The sequence below is a fragment of the Schistocerca americana genome, chromosome 3 (assembly GCF_021461395.2).
Source record: "Schistocerca americana isolate TAMUIC-IGC-003095 chromosome 3, iqSchAmer2.1, whole genome shotgun sequence".
Taxonomy (NCBI): domain Eukaryota; kingdom Metazoa; phylum Arthropoda; class Insecta; order Orthoptera; family Acrididae; genus Schistocerca; species Schistocerca americana.
In genome coordinates this window covers 450628713-450645019 of record NC_060121.1, presented here as the reverse complement: position 1 = coordinate 450645019, position 16307 = coordinate 450628713, and the positions used below count along the sequence as shown (strand labels likewise).

Sequence of the window (16307 nt, the reverse complement as noted above, 5' to 3'; positions counted from 1 at the left end):
AGGATTCGAACCTGCGACCGTAGCGGCCGCGCGGTTCCAGACTGTAGCGCCTTTAACCGCTTGGCCACCACGGCCGGTTTTCGCTGCATCGATCAGCCTCAGCCTCACGGTAAGGTTTAACATCGTTTTTCATTTTCTCATCTGCAACACAAAACGAAAACAAAATAATACAAAACTAATAAAAATCAATAGACTTACATAAAAATATTGACGTTTCTCGCTAACGTTGTACTCACATAATTTACCGGAAATGCAAACTTTTTTCCTCGTTAAGTGGATAGTCCTGCAGGCTTATTAACGCCCCGATAGCACGATACTCTCTTCTCCAATATATAAACTTACTGTATAACTAATGCTTAATAAATTACTAAGCGAATTATCAATGATATGCTAATATGAATCCAAAACTACACTACTGGCCATTAAAATTGCTACACCACGAAGATGACGTGCTACAGACGCGAAATTTAACCGACAGGAAGAAGATGCTGTGATATGCAAATGATTAGCTTTTCAGAGCATTCACACAAGGTTGGCGCCGATGGCGAGTCGTACAACGTGCTGACATGAGGAAAGTTTCCAACCGATTTCTCATACACAAACAGCAGTTGACCGGCGTTGCCTGGTGAAACGTTGTTGTGATGTCTCGTGTAAGGAGGAGAAATGCGTACTATCACGTTTCCGACTTTGATAAATGTCGGATTGTAGCCTATAGCGATTGTGGTTTATCGTATCGCGACATTGCTGCTCGCGTTGGTCGGGATCCAATGACTGTCAGCAGAAAATGGAATCGGTGGGTTCAGGAGGGTAATACGGAACGCCGTGCTGGATCCCAACGGCCTCGTATCACTAGCGGTCGAGATGACAGGCATCTAATCCGCAGGACTGTAACGGATCGTGCAGCGACGTCTCGATCCCTGAGTCAACAGATGGGGACGTTTGCAAGACAACATCCATCCACACGAACAGTTCGACGACGTTTGCAGCAGCATGGACTATCAGCTCATCCACACGAACAGTTCGACGACGTTTGCAGCAGCATGGACTATCAGCTCGGAGATCATGGCTGCGGTTAACCTTGACGCTGCATCACAGACAAGAGCTTCTGCGATGGTGTACTCAACGACGAACCTGGGTGCACGAATGGCAAAACGTCACTTTTTCGGATGAATCCAGGTTCTGTTTACAGCATCATGATGTCGCATCCGTGTATGGCGACATCGCGGTGAACGCACATTGGAAGCGTGTATTCGTCATCGCCATACTGGCGTATCACCAGGCGTGATGGTATGGGGTGCCATTGGTTACACGTCTCGGTCACTCTTGTTCGCATTGACGGTACTTTGAATAGTGGACGTTATATTTCAGATGTGTTACGACCCGTGGCTCTACCCTTCTTTCGATCCCTGCGAAACCCTACATTTCAGCATGATAATGGGGCCACAGCAGAAGCGTCCACGTCGCGGCCCTGGGAGGACTACTTGTAGTCCTGCTGATTCTGCTACCATCAAGCCATTACAAGGATGTTGTCTATGGCTTGGACACGATTAAATAAAAAATAAGCATGATAATGCACGACCGTATGTTGCAGGTCCTGTGCGGGCCTTTCTGGCTACAGAAAATGTTCGACTGCTGCCCTGGCCAGCACATTCTCCAGATCTCTCACCAATTGAAAACGTCTGGTCAATGGTGGCCGAGCAACTGGCTCGTCACAATACGCCAGTCACTACTCTTGACGAATTGTGGTATCATGTTGAAGCTGCATGGGCAGCTGTACATGTACACACCATCCAAGCTCTATTTGACTCAATGCCCAGGCGTATCTAGGCCGTTATTACGGCCAGAAGTGGTTGTTCTGGGTACTGATTTCTCAGGATCTATGCACCCAAATTGCGTGAAAACGTAATCACATATCGGTTCTAGTATAATATATTTGTCCAATGAATACCCGTTTATCATCTGCATTTCTTCTTGCTGTAGCAATTTTAATGGCCAGTAGTGTATTTTACAAAGCTGAATATTTTCAGAACTTGACAAACGTCTTAGACCTCTACAGACCAGGCATTTTCCTCCATTTTCGAATTATACACCGAATTCCAGCAGTCATTGCTATGTGGCAACGTTTATTTCACCACTTCGTATGTGACGATCAGGAGGAAATTCTTACAATTGGCTGATTCCCTAGTTCTATGGGAATGTCATTTACTAATGTCGTTTTCCTATGACGAAGACTGTATGTAAAACAATTACATGGCCAGTACTGTTACGGTGCATGAGTCCGTATACATTCGGGCCAATAGAGAGCATCGAGCATATACAAATAACAGCAGCGCGCTGTGTCACAGGCATGTTTCATGGTGAGAAATTGTAATGGTGAGAAATGTCGAAAACACTGAACCTAGCAGACATTTGAAAAAAGAAAAGTTACTACAAACCATCTTCAAGAGACGACCTATGTATCTTCTCCAACAGCCTTCATACTGCTGTACTTGGGGTCATGAATATAAACTTCTACTGATAGTATAACCTACAGAGACACATGAAGAATCATTTTTCCGCATAAATCCGTAACAGAACAGGAAAATTTCCAACATTTACGCAATAACAAGTATCCCTGCCACAGATTTTACAGTGAATTTCATGTTTTCATCTTCTTTTAAATCATCTGCAATCATTGTCTCTATGAATTCGCAAGTGTTCTCTACAAAACATCGCTTGGTTCAATGACAAGTCCAACTAACATGGGGATCAAATTATTTTGTTGGTCCTTTCCGTTGAGTGAATTTCTACCATCATCTTCTTCATAACTAAGCCAATCTAGCGTATAAATTTTCTGTAAAGTTTCACTGGTATACACTATCAACATTTTCAAAGACTTATACTGTCCAGCTGGAGCCTGAAGACGAGACTGGCGTTCAAGGGTAAAGCCGATTTCCCCCGTTAATGAAGTCTGGCGGTGCTTTGAAAGTGCTAGCCTCTTTCGCATGGAAACTTCGCGAAACTTATCAGAGATGTCGATTTTAAGCCTCGAAAAATAAATCCACGAGTAATGCCTCGTAGAGCTTTGCTGGAAAGATAAAAGATTATATGTAAAAAAAGTACCATGATCATTATGTTATTTTTTCCTGTGAAGCGCTCCGCCCTAAAACTCTTGTGTGCATTATAGTGTTGGTAATGTAAGGGGGGGGGGGGTCGAAGATTTATTTTTACGTATTCTCTCAACGTTTATATATACTGGGGTACTGTTGTTTTAAAAATAGTTGGTATCATTTGCATAGAATTCGAGAACGCTTCAAAATGTAGGAAGTTATACAGTAATGTAAAACTCATTAATTTGTTACACGTGCAGAGGGAGGAGGAAGAGGAAACAAAAATCTGAACTTCACTTCACCCGTGTTAGTGATGAACGAGTTCCGTGGCTGTGGATTGAATTACTCGGAAAAATGCAGCAACCAGCCACTTTTTGCTGTGTCTCTTCAAGTATTAACAAAAATCCTAACTTATTGCTAGTTGTGTAATAATGTATGTAATACGTATGACATTCAGATTTTATATCTGAGAATGTAGGTAACCTCATTGCGAAACAACATCATTAATATGAAAGGTAATTAAACAAAATGAATTCTGTGGAAATCGCAGTTTTCTGAAAAGGGATCCGTTTTTAGTAAACGCATACTACTACTATACATGTGAGTCAGTCATTTCATGTAATTCGACGAAGTTCCGTCACAAAAAATTTGTGTGGATGAAATGTGAGACTTGAATGTCACAGTTATAGAATGAAACCAATAAACTCCTGAAAATTTCAATACTTCGGTACTGCCTTTCTCTTAGCATATCACTACTCCCACCTCACTGGTACATTATACTACGAGGAAGGTTCACAATGTTCATATTATTGACATTGTAATAACTATGTTTGCCATTATAACCTATACTTATTTTCACTGAACGGAGGTACGCAGCGGTAGGATATTAGAATCGCATTCGAGATGATCGTGGTTCAAATCTCCGTCCGACCTTTTATATTTAGGTTTATCGTTGTTTCTCACAATCCATGCATATTACAAAAATGGATGTACGTATGTAAGTTCCACGCCTTCTTCTAAACCACTGAACCGAATTTAACCAGACTAGTTCACATATCTCTCACTGTCATACAACAAACGCTGTGCGGTAAGAACCACCAACCTATCGTCGTTCAGGAGATATCACGTCATAAACACTGTATCTAAATAAGCCACTGAGTGAGACTACACAACTAACTGTAAGACACGTAGTCCAATGAGATGCATGGAAAATACCACAGTAGGCGTAAAGTTTTAAACATTTATTCTTTACTACTATGACACTAAGTCGAATCAGCTTAAGGAAATCCCTGACAATTGACAGCGCTTTTGACAGCTTTAAACTGCGAAGCGCAAACGGCTTTAGACGAAAATAGCAGTCTACAGAGCTTTTAAGAGCCGTTGCTATAGAGACGTTTACAAAATCGCGTTGTAGACACGTGAAGCAGCTCCGCGTAGCGTACGTAAACTGTACATTAAAAACACAGTTCATTTTTTGTTTTCGTTTCCAATAGGAAATTGGCAATATCCGCGCCCGGGCAATGCCGGATCTGTCAGCTAGTACTTAAAATAAAATTCCGTGATTGTTCCTTTGAAAAGCATATCGACGACATCTTTCACCGTCCTTGCCTTACACAAGCGTATCCTCCGTGTTTAAGGACCTCTTCACCGACAGTATACTGGACTCTGAATATTTCTTTTTTTATTATTACAATGGGTAACTCATTTACTCATGCACATTTCTGTGTAAAGTATAAAGGGAATCTCTGAGTGTGTAAGAGAAGGCCTGAGTGTCCTGATCTTACCAGTTAAAATAATTTCATAAATAAACCATGACACACCCTTCCGGTAAATCACTCTATACTTGACTTTAAATGTTTCCTACTCACTACAGCAAAGTCAGTGCTTAAAATCAAGCGCCCCTCCTAAATGTCCAACGCCTCTTTTTGTAACTCGTTTGTTAGGTTGATTGGCGTGATTCACAGCAGCTAGTTTTGGAGGAGGAGATTAGTGTTTAACGTCCCGTCGACAACGAGGTAATTAGGCACGGGACACAAGCTCGGATAAGAAAAGTATGGGGAAGGAAATCGGCCGTGCCCTTTCAAAGGAACCATGTCGGCATTTGTGCAAAGCGATTCAGAGAAATCACGGGAAACCTAACATCAAGATGGCCAGACGCGGGTTTAAACCGCCGTCCTTCCGAATGTGGGCCCAGAGTGCTAAAACACTGCGCCACCTCGCTCGGTCTCACTAGTATTCCCACTGGTTCAGCCCCCTCTACAGCTAAAATACACCTCCAGTTCAATGCTATCCTGAGAGACCCTCTCGTAGCCAAACTTTGCAAATTAAAGTCAGCATAACTATTGTCTTTGTTAACTGCGACGTCAAGGGAAACGTTTGAGTACTGGTCGGGAAAGATGCCAGCCCTAAAATTCCATCAAAATAATCACTATACTGTGTAAAATTCCGTGAGTGGAACAGTATTTTGGATCAGAGGAGAAGCTGCTGCATTAGTTCAACGCTGCTGACAAACGGTGCATCTCAGTTCCTGCATGAATAAGCCAGCGGGCGCTTGCGGTTCCCTCAATGAGCATGGCGGTCTCTCGCAATGCGCTTCATGCATATAAAATCACTCTCTAGAAAGGTATTCGGATCGATAAATTATTCCTCTGACAAACTGTCTCTACCGATTTTCAAAAGGCTTTTGACAATTAAAGTGGTGCTCCATATACTTTCATAGACATCTCGTTTTGTCATTCTTGATAATAACTTTATTGATGTGGCCTGCCGTTCTTTAGCGTCATGAGTGGCGTGCATGTACATGTTGTAAATGTCTGTAATGAGTGTACTTGGAACGTGCGTCTACTGATTCTGTGAGGAAAAATATTAAGATACGAATGCATTGGCAGTATTTACTGATAAAAGTCGTCTCGTCGACTGCAATAAGATGTCTGTTTTCTAGGGCATGCTCTGCTATACTCCGTTCATCTTAAGAATAAACGTCACGTAAACATTACACTATGTATTGTTCCGTGTTTGCTGGAACCTCATTGGATTTCGTTTCGTGTGGAGCCAAGCTGTCTCGAGTACATCAAGTACGACGATAATGATGATGATGATTGCTTTGTGGGGCGCTAAACTACGCGGTCATCAGCGCCCGTAAAAAACCCCAATTTTTACACAGTTCGATTCTTTACACAGTCCAATGGAGTTACTGTCACGAATTATTATGAAGATGAAATGATGAGGACAACACAAACACTCAGTTCCCGGGCAGAGAAAATCCCCAACCCCGCCGGTAATCGAACCCGGGACTCCGTGATCCAGAGGCAGAAACGCTAGCCACTAGACCACGAGCTGCGGACGATCCAAGAATTCTGCCAACATTTCACGTCCATGAGACTAGACAACGAATGTGTAGTCGGCTTAAAGGTGTAAGCAACTAGGCTTTGCAGGGTGATGTTCTAAAAGTACTCCATAAATAGGTTGCCTATAACTGTAGATAATGGGCTCCCCATCGCTACGCCATCTGTGTGTTCTTAAATAAATCCACCACAGTATCGTGCAGCACTGGGAGAGAAGATCTATAGACTCTTTGATGGTAACGCGCGTGAATAATGACGCGAAACTCACCATAATATCTCCTTCTCCAAGACGCAGGAATTTAATTCGACGGATGAAGTCGATCGTATTCTTGATGTGTTGCACACAGTGATCGACATGAGGAGTAAGGATGCCGGCCAGATGTTTCGCGAGTCTGTAAATCGGTGATCCAATGAAGCTCAAATGAAAATTTGTGACGACACCGTCAATAGAGACAGCAGCCTGCATGTAAGCACGGCTTGGGACCAGGCCATCGGAAGGTTGAAGCGGGAGCGGAGGGTGCGCAACGAAAATATTATCTTATATGGCACTGAAGTGGGCACTAGTGACGTCACAGAAGCTAGCGCGGCTATATAAGGATGGTAGCAGCAATCAAGACAGTCGCCATTTGACAGTGGCCAAGGATTACTCGGCCGAAACCCTCTAGATTTTAAACAACTTGACGCGGCTGGAAACTCGAGAGAATTTAATGGGGAAGACGATTAGACATGGACAAGAAGAGGAAGGAACGGATAAATAAATTATACACATACCCCAATCCCCCCCTCCCCCTTCATTCCCTGCTCCATTAACTTCTTTTCTAGCCCATGCTGCTTACTCTCCTCGCTACTCATTCACAAGCCGGCCGGTGTGGCCGTGCGGTTCTAGGCGCTTCAGTCTGGAACCGCGTGACCGCTACGGTCGCAGGTTCGAATCCTGCCTCGGGCATGGATGTGTGTTATGTCCTTAGGTTAGTTAGGTTTCAGTAGTTCTAAGTTCTAGGGGACTGATGACCACAGATGTTAAGTCCCATAGTGCTCAGAGCCATTTGAACCATTTTTTGAACTCATTCACAACTCCTACCCTTCTTTCCTCCCGTCTCCTGTGTTTCCCCACAGTCAGTTGAGGCACTGAGAACCATAAGCGCTCAAAGCACATAAACAAAGTTCTGTGAAAAATAGATGTTCGTGATAATCAAATTTATAACAAACCTCCGGTCACATAGGTCTGAATTGCTTTTTAGCCAAGTCCCAACACCCTAAGCTTCCTGCAAAAAGATTATGTACCCACTTTATGTTATGAAATATTAATTAATGTTTAGGACTATAATTATTTCCATATATAGGCTAGTGACAATAGCGTCATTTGACAGAACCACAACACAAAGAACATGCACTAAATTTATCACACACGCTGCTATGACATATTCCGACATGTCAGGGTCTTCATTATCATTTCCATTAAGCACATCTATGGACCTTAGGTTCAGATAAAACTGCCGATACACCTCCGACTACAAAGTATTACTACTACATAAATGATGTAGACACTAAATTATGATGTCAACCCCAAATACCAACAGAGCAGAGCAGAACAGCTAAATTTTCTGATTTGGGCCCTTATGAAACTGAAATTTATGAGACAGCTTTTTGTGAATGTTGAAATGGTTCAAATGGCTGGCTCTGAGCACTATGGGACTTAACATCTATGGTCATCAGTCCCCTAGAACTTAGAACTACTTAAACCTAACTAACCTAAGGACAGCACACAACACCCAGCCATCACGAGGCAGAGAAAATCCCTGACCCCGCCGGGAATCGAACCCGGGAACCCGGGCGTGGGAAGCGAGAACGCTACCGCACGACCACGAGATGCGGGCTGGTTCAAATGGCTCTAAGCACTATGGGACTGAACATCTGAGGTCATCAGTCCCATCGACTTAGAACTACTTAAACTTAACTAACCTAAGGACATCATCCACATCCATGCCCGAGGCAGGATTCGAACCTGCGACCGTAGCAGCAGCGAGGTTCCGAACTGAAGCGCCTAGATATAAATGTTCATACACACAGTGTGTTTCTACAGATGTAGATGAAACTGGATCACTACAAGATCAATAAAGGTCAGGTATTCGTGGTATAATCTCAAAACCAAAGACAGTGTTCTTTAGACCCTTATGGGTCTCAAGGCCTCAACTGTTGTATAAGTAAACATTTTTTTTACTATCGTCCGGCTAGAGCGATTTGTTTTTAACTGATGATATAATGGAGGGTCTCTCATAAAACCGGAAAAATATTATTGTATTTTCTTCGCTAGTTTACGATCCCTGTAAATGGGTAATATTTGCTTGTGTTCGATCTCTTACAAGCCCTCACAGATTTTTTTCATTACTACTTCATGGTCTTTGTAACTTTGTTAGTTCGGTAGCATTAAAAGTTAATAAAGATGTAATTTTGCTCACTCCTCGGCTACTCGTTTTTGTTCCCATTTGTCTGTGTCTCTTCCTGTCTTTACATACCCATGGATTGAACATAATATAATGGATATATCACATCCTCACACATACAGCACCGGTGTAATTTAATGTGCACTCTAAATAAATTGAAACGTATTATCAGTCACGCAGTTTTGCAATATCCAGTTGATTTCTAGTTGATTTCTCCTCAGTATTTTAAGTACTGAATTGTCCAGTGCCCCTGTCTTCCCTTCGACCCCTTCCCATAATCCCGTTCCTCTAACGCGTGTATTATTGGTGTGTTTTTGTTTAAATGTAATCTGCCCACATTTAAAATTTTTAATTCTAGTTCTCCTCAAAAGGAAACCCCTTCTTATATAATCTATTGTTATTTCACGTCATTACAAGTTTTCAGTATTTGATCATGTTAATATTTTATTTTTCGACATTTAACGTTCGGTCCCAACCCCGTTACAACCTTTCCACCTCGTGGTATGTTATGGAAACTTGTCTTGTAACTGTTGGTCCTTGTCAACTGAGTACCAACATCAGTAGAATTACCCGTGGCACGATACTCCATGTCAAGCTTATTTGTTGAACCTGAGCTTGGTTGTCAACGGATCTGAATAGGTTTCCACTTAATGTGCCTTCTGTAATTTATGCCAGTGTGTCAATCGTCGTATTCTTCGACAGATGTTCTGATGGTGGGTGATGCCCGAAACGCGTCAATAAGGTTTTTATAACACACATATAATTGCTATTCAGCGACATGAAGCAATGTTAAGAGCGTGCTCAGTTAATCATGGAGTTCGTCTTAAATGATTTAGTGCAACCTGAAATAAGCTAATTCGAGACATTCAGACGGGGTTCTGAATGCAGCTTTTCCCCGTTCCAGTACAATGTAAGCGATAACATGTCTGTCTGTCTTCGGGATTAGCATTTTGCAATGTTGTCCACGTTGAAGATTTTTAAAATGGTAAATAATAAAAATAATCATAACAGAGTGTGTGCAGTGTTGAGCCTTGTTGTTTTAGCTGACAAGCAGGTTGCCTTACCTTCTTAAGGGCGTACCGTGGAACAGTACCGGAGGGCTCTAGAAGGCGCGTGTCGCCGCGGCGGGTTAGCACGTACCGCGGCACGGGTTGCCGGGCTCGAGAGCGCATCGCGTTCACCACGTTGTCCGCTCGGAAGTTCTTCTCCTGCACCACCGGCGCTTTTGGGACCACATGCTTCGGCACTGGTGGCACGGGTTTCCCAATGCCTTTCCCGTGGCACTGGTCTGCAATGCACGACATTCAAAGATCATCAAGTTTTATAAAGGAAGTAGGCACCTCACACAGTGTCAAAGCAAGTCGGCTACACAAAGGAAGAGAAATGGGGACACAGTTTTATTTGTGTCCTCATCTTCACATAACGATCTAGCTTCGTTATGCTGTCACAAATAGCACGCCTGTAGAAGTTATAACTACCAGCGGGCACAGCGCATCATCAGATGACCTGGTGACAACTAATAACGACAAGTGCAAATAACGCTATCATACAATACACAAATCTAAGGAAATATGATTACGTAAACCGCAAAAGCAATTAATTGTACACAGTTTCGATGAATATAAGTACATACCATCTGTGATCATTACTTGCATTGCCAAAGACGTTGAATAATGTCCATACAAAGGTCAAGCAAAACATGTGCTGTCGTATGCAAGAAATAGACCTAACCAGTAGCTGACTACAGTTGCAGTGTAAAGACACCGTTAATGGAGCAATAACGTAAAGTGTTATCGCTAGAGGGCAGCACTACTAATATTGTGTAAAACAGAAATATTAATATAAAATAATAAAAGCTGAATCAGCACTAACGTGCAAGAAAGTCAATTGAAAAGCATAGTGTAATAGTACAAGACATACCATTTCCAGCAATTTCATATAGAACCACACTCGGAATGATCTGCTCATAATTTAAGCAGAGAGCATCACTTCCAATGCAATGTTAATTAAAATAAATTTCAATAAAACAAAGAAAATTAAAAAATTAATTCATTTTTACCAGCGCAGCTGTGCAGGAAAGTCAACAGTAAAACAGAATGCAATAGTACTGATTTAGTAAAACAAACATATTGTTACTTGTCGTCTCTACGTCTGCAATACGACTAAAAATTATACGTGGTCATTAATAAGTCCATAAAACATAGATAAAGTTAAACGAAAGAGTGACCGGATGGGGACTCATTGTTTTTTCCTGCCCCAAGTAAATGTTGAAAAAAATCAAAGCACCACCTACGACTGTTTGAGATCTGTTCACTTATTGTAAGTTTCGGGTCTACCAGATTACTCACATATTTTTCACTTTCTTCTGAAGTGTCCTGTAATATACCTTTCTTATCAAATGCAATATAGACATACTTCATTGTACAATGGCCGCGCGGGATTAGCCGAGCGGTCTAAGGGGCCGCAGTCATTGACTGTGCGGCTGGTCCCGGCGGAGGTTCGAGTCCTACCTCGGGCATGGGTGTGTGTGTTTGTCCTTAGGATAATTTAGGTTAAGTAGTGTGTAAGCTTAGGGACTGAGGACCTTAGCAGTTAAGTCCCATAAGATTTCACACACATATGAACATTTGAACATTGCACAATGGGGCTGCAAGAAGCCCGGAATGCATACTATACCGACAATCGCTTTCAGGTTTCTATCGATTCATATGTTGCCATCGATCATCTCCCCGAGAGTCTTCTTGGAGGGGATATAACTTACGTTCGTGCCGAAGACGAACTGAAGTATTGCAGACTCGTTGTACAGCGATTGCGAAGAGGACTGGCGATTTTTTAAAAGAAAAATTGACCTGCTCATGTCTTACGATTCATAAAGAAAACATGACGTGCTACAGAAGCGAAATTTAACCGACAGGAAGAAGATGCTGTGATAAGCAAATTATTAGCTTTTCAGAGCATTCACACAAGGTTGGCGCCGGTGGCGACACCAAGAACGTGCTGACATGAGGAAAGTTTCCAACCGATTTCTCATACACAAACAGCAGTTGACCGGCGTTACCTGATGAAACGTTGTTGTGATGCCTCGTGTATGGAGAAGAAATGCATACCATCACGTTTCCGGCATTGATAAAGGTCGGATTGTAGCCTATAGCGATTGCCGTTTATCGTATCGCGACATTGCTGCTCGCGTTGGTCGAGATCCAATGACTGTTAGCAGAATATGGAATCGGTGGGTTCGGGAGGGTAATACGGAACGCCGTGCTGGATCCCAACGGCCTCTTATCATTAGCAGTCGAGATGACAGGCATCTTATCCGCATGGCTGTAACGGATCGTGCAGCCACGTCTCGATCCCTGAGTCAACAGATGGGGACGTTTGCAATACAATAATTATCTGTACGAAATGTTCGACGACGTTTGCAAGCAGCATGGACTATCAGCTCGGAGACCATGGCAGCGGTTACCCTTGACGCTGCATCACAGACAGGAGCGCCTGCAATGGTGTACTCAACGACGAACCTGGGTGCACGAATGGCAAAACGTCATTTTTTCGGATGAATCCAGGTTCTGTTTACAGCATCATGATGGTCGCATCCGTGTTTGGCGACATCGCGGTGAACGCACATTGGAAGCGTGTATTCGTCATCGCCACACCGGCGTATCACCCGGCGTGATGGTATGGGGTGCCATTGGTTACACGTCTCGGTCACCTCTTGTTGGCATTGACGGCACTTTGAACAGTGGACGTTACATTTCAGATGTGTTACGACCCGTGGCTCTACCCTTCATTCGATCCCTGCGAAACCCTACATTTCAGCAGGATAACGCACGAGCGCATGTTGCAGGTTCCGTACGGGCCTTTCTGGATACAGAAAATGTTCGACTGCTGCCCTGGCCAGCACATTCTCCAGACCTCTCACCAACTGAAAACGTCTTGTCAATGGTGGCCGAGCAACTGGCTCGTCACAATACGCCAGTCACTACTCTTGATGAAATGTGGTATCGTGTTGAAGCTGCATGGGCAGCTGTACCTGTACGCGCCATCCAAGCTCTGTTTGACTCAATGCCCAGGCGTATCAAGGCCGTTTTTACGGCCAGAGGTGGTCGTTCCGGGTACTGATTTCTCAGAATCTATGCACCCAATCTGCGTGAAAATGTAATCACATGTCAGTTCTAGTATAATATATTTGTCCAATGAATACCCGTTTATCATCTGCATTTCTTCTTGCTGTAGCAATTTTAATGGCCAGTAGTGTAGTTCTCAGGATATCTGTGACTACTAATACGTTAATAAGTCGTCAGTAGTAACAGTAAAGTAGTGGTGGTAGTAGCACCAGTTTTATTTACACGTAGATCACTTTTACAGGGGTATTAGATTTGGAGGAGGGGTAGATAAAAGTATGGAACACCAAAAACACAGCATGTTATCATGCACAATACGGTGTTAGAAAACCATTGGCGCTCAAAACAGCTTCCAATAGTTTTGGAATGGATAATTACAGATTCTGCATGGTTTTCAAGAGAATATTGTACCATTCTCCCAGAAGAATAGTGGAAAACTCAGGTAACGATGGTGGAGGTGGGTAGCGATCAGGCACCCTTCTCCCCAAAGTAGACCAGAATAGCTCAACAATATTGAGAGACAGCGACTGTGGTGGTCAGGGGAAATGCGACTACTCTTCCTGGCGCTCAAGAATTAGAACTAGACGATGCGAGCTGTGTGAACAGAGCTCTGTCGTTTTGGAATACAGCTTCACCACTGGGGAACAAACGTGATACCTTGGGATGGACCTGAATAGTGAAATTTTTCACATCATCTTTAGTAGTAATGCGACTTCGCAGAGTAGCCATGTTACGGGCATTTACATTACTGATGTGTGGTGTTCGAATTCAAGCTCACTTTCCAATTTCCCTCATACGAAGCACCCTTCGTATTGTTGCAGTGTCGACAAAGTTTGCGAGTGCGACGTTCAGTTCTGCAGTGACTTTTACAGCTGTCGTCGTCTTATTTTTCGTCGCAGTCTTCTTCAACAACCGTCCGTCACGATTACTGAGCATATACAGGGTATACACAAAGTCCGCGAACACTTTCAATTATTTCTTGCACATACTACAGATATCATACATATGTCATTTTGAAGAGAAACCATGAAAGTTTTTTCATGTATACCGCCACAGTACAGTTTGGTAATTTGCGTATAGGCTGCGCTAGACGCAAACATGGCGAGTTCAGGTGTGGAGCGAGCTTTCTGTGTGTTGGAGTACGACAAAAACAAGTGTGCTACAGCTGTTCAACGGATGTTTGGAACCAAGCACGGTAAGAAGCCACCAACAAGGAAGGCCATTTACCACTGGCACAACAAATTCGTTACGGCGGATTGCTTATGCCTGGCAAGGGAAGCAGACGTTCCAGTGTGAGTGAAGTGAATGTGGAGCACATAAGAGAGACATTCATAAGGAGTCCAAAGAAATCGGTACGTCGTGCATCCTATGAACTCGAAATGGCTTCAATGACAGTGTTGAAAGGCCTGCGACAGAAGCTGTCTATGAAACCATTCATATCTGAGCTAGCACAGAAGCTCAATGACGTCGACAAAGACAAGCGTTTTCAGTTTTGTTCGCAGTTGCAACAATTGAATGAGGATGGGGATGGCATTGTTGATCGCTTAATTTTTAGCGACGAAGCCACTTTTCATACTAATGGGAAAGTGAACAGCCGTAATTGTCAAATCTGGGGTTCAAAGCATCCACACGAATGCATTTAATTTGAGCGTGATACCCCAAACGTAAATGTTTTTTGTTCCTTGTGAAGTCGAAAAGTGTACGGGCCATTCTTCTTCGCCGAGAGTATTGTCACTAGACATTCCTTCTTGGATATGTTGCAATAATGGCTGATACCTCAAGTGCAATCGGACTTTCCGTTCATCTTTCAGCAGGATGGGTCTCCAACCCATTTTCATCGTGAAGTTCATGGCTACCTGAACACAGAACTGCCGCATCAATGGATCGGCCGTGCTACAGAAGGGGATAGCTGTTTCATGAAATGGCCTCCTAGATTACCAGATCTCATACCGTGTTACTTTTTTTCTGTGGCGTATGTACTGCCTCCACCACGTGATGTAGCAGAACTCCAAGAGAGAATACGGGAAGTGACTGCCTCAGTCGACGATGTCATGCTGGGACGGTTATGGCAAGAATTCGACTACCGTATTGACGTCTGCCGGGTTACTCATGGTTCGCATACTGAATATTTGTAAAAAAAAAAAAAAAAAAAAAAAAAAAAACTTTTCAGAGTTTCTCTTCAAAATGCAATATGTATGACGTCTGTACAGTGTTTAGTTCTTGTGCAATAAATAATTGATATTGTTCCCAGACTTTATGTACACCTTGTACTTTCGTACGCGTTGTGGCTTAGCGGATGATGTTTTTCCGCTTTCTCTCTCTATGGTATAAGTCGTTGGTACGGTGAGTCTTGAAACACTGTGCACTCTGGCTACCTTGGTTACGGAATCATCCACTATACGAGCACCAACAACTTGACCACAACCGAAATCACACAGCTCCGAGATAATGCAGTCAGAACTACACAGAACATAGTTCTCACGACGACTGACACTTGCAACATATTGAGTACATGGTACAGATGACTTACGTGGTGAAATACAACAGCGTAACGTGCAGGGTTGGCTAGAATCTGCATTTATGTTCAAGCACGCATTTCTCGAGGTGATTCCATATTTTTGTCCATCCCGTGTAAGTGTAGTTTAAGTACCGATACTCAGCCCATCAAGAAATTGAAAATACTGAACTGACAGACACTTCATACAAGCCAACTATCCAGCGAAAGCTGATTTACGATGTTTCAAGAAACAGGTTAGCTGAAGATTCTAGGAATACCCAACAATAACCTACATATCTTTACTTCAGGACTACCAAGAAAAAATTAGACTAATTACAGCTCGCGCAAAAGCATTTAAGCAATAATTCTTCCAGCGCTTCACACACGAATTGAACAGGAACAAATCTTAATACGTGGTACAGTGAGAAGTGCCCTTTGCTATCGACTCTGCACTGGTTTGCAGAGTATAGATCTTCTAGTTATACCTCCAGTACATACTGTTTATATAGAAGGTGAAGATAAAACAATAAAGAGAAATGTGGCATATTTTAATTAAGAAACAACTGCAGGACTGAGTTTTACATCTAACACAAATCTGTTTAAACAGAGTGAGTATGGTACATTCGCTTACCTACTTCCGGTTTTGGTGGAGTAATGCGTGTATTTTTCCTAAGAAATTCTTTCGGTTTTCTCACACGTACTTCTGCTTCGCCAAATGTTTTATGGCCATACTTGTTCCTCTTGGCTTCAGCTTTAATCAGGGGTCTCAACTTTGATACGTATCTGAAAATTTCATAAATTCTTTAACACCT

At 42.8% G+C, this 16307-nt stretch overlaps 1 protein-coding gene across 1 annotated transcript in view; it reads right to left on the bottom strand.

The window, feature by feature from the left end:
* LOC124606146 (enkurin) overlaps positions 1-16307 on the bottom strand; it is a 109199-nt gene that overhangs the window by 23889 nt on the left and 69003 nt on the right. Inside the window, exons 2-3 of the mRNA XM_047138111.1 lie at positions 16127-16278; positions 9942-10165 (exon numbers count right to left, since the gene is read on the bottom strand). Coding sequence (XP_046994067.1) covers positions 9942-10165; positions 16127-16278 — 376 coding nt within the window. The remainder of the gene's footprint in view (positions 1-9941; positions 10166-16126; positions 16279-16307) is intronic.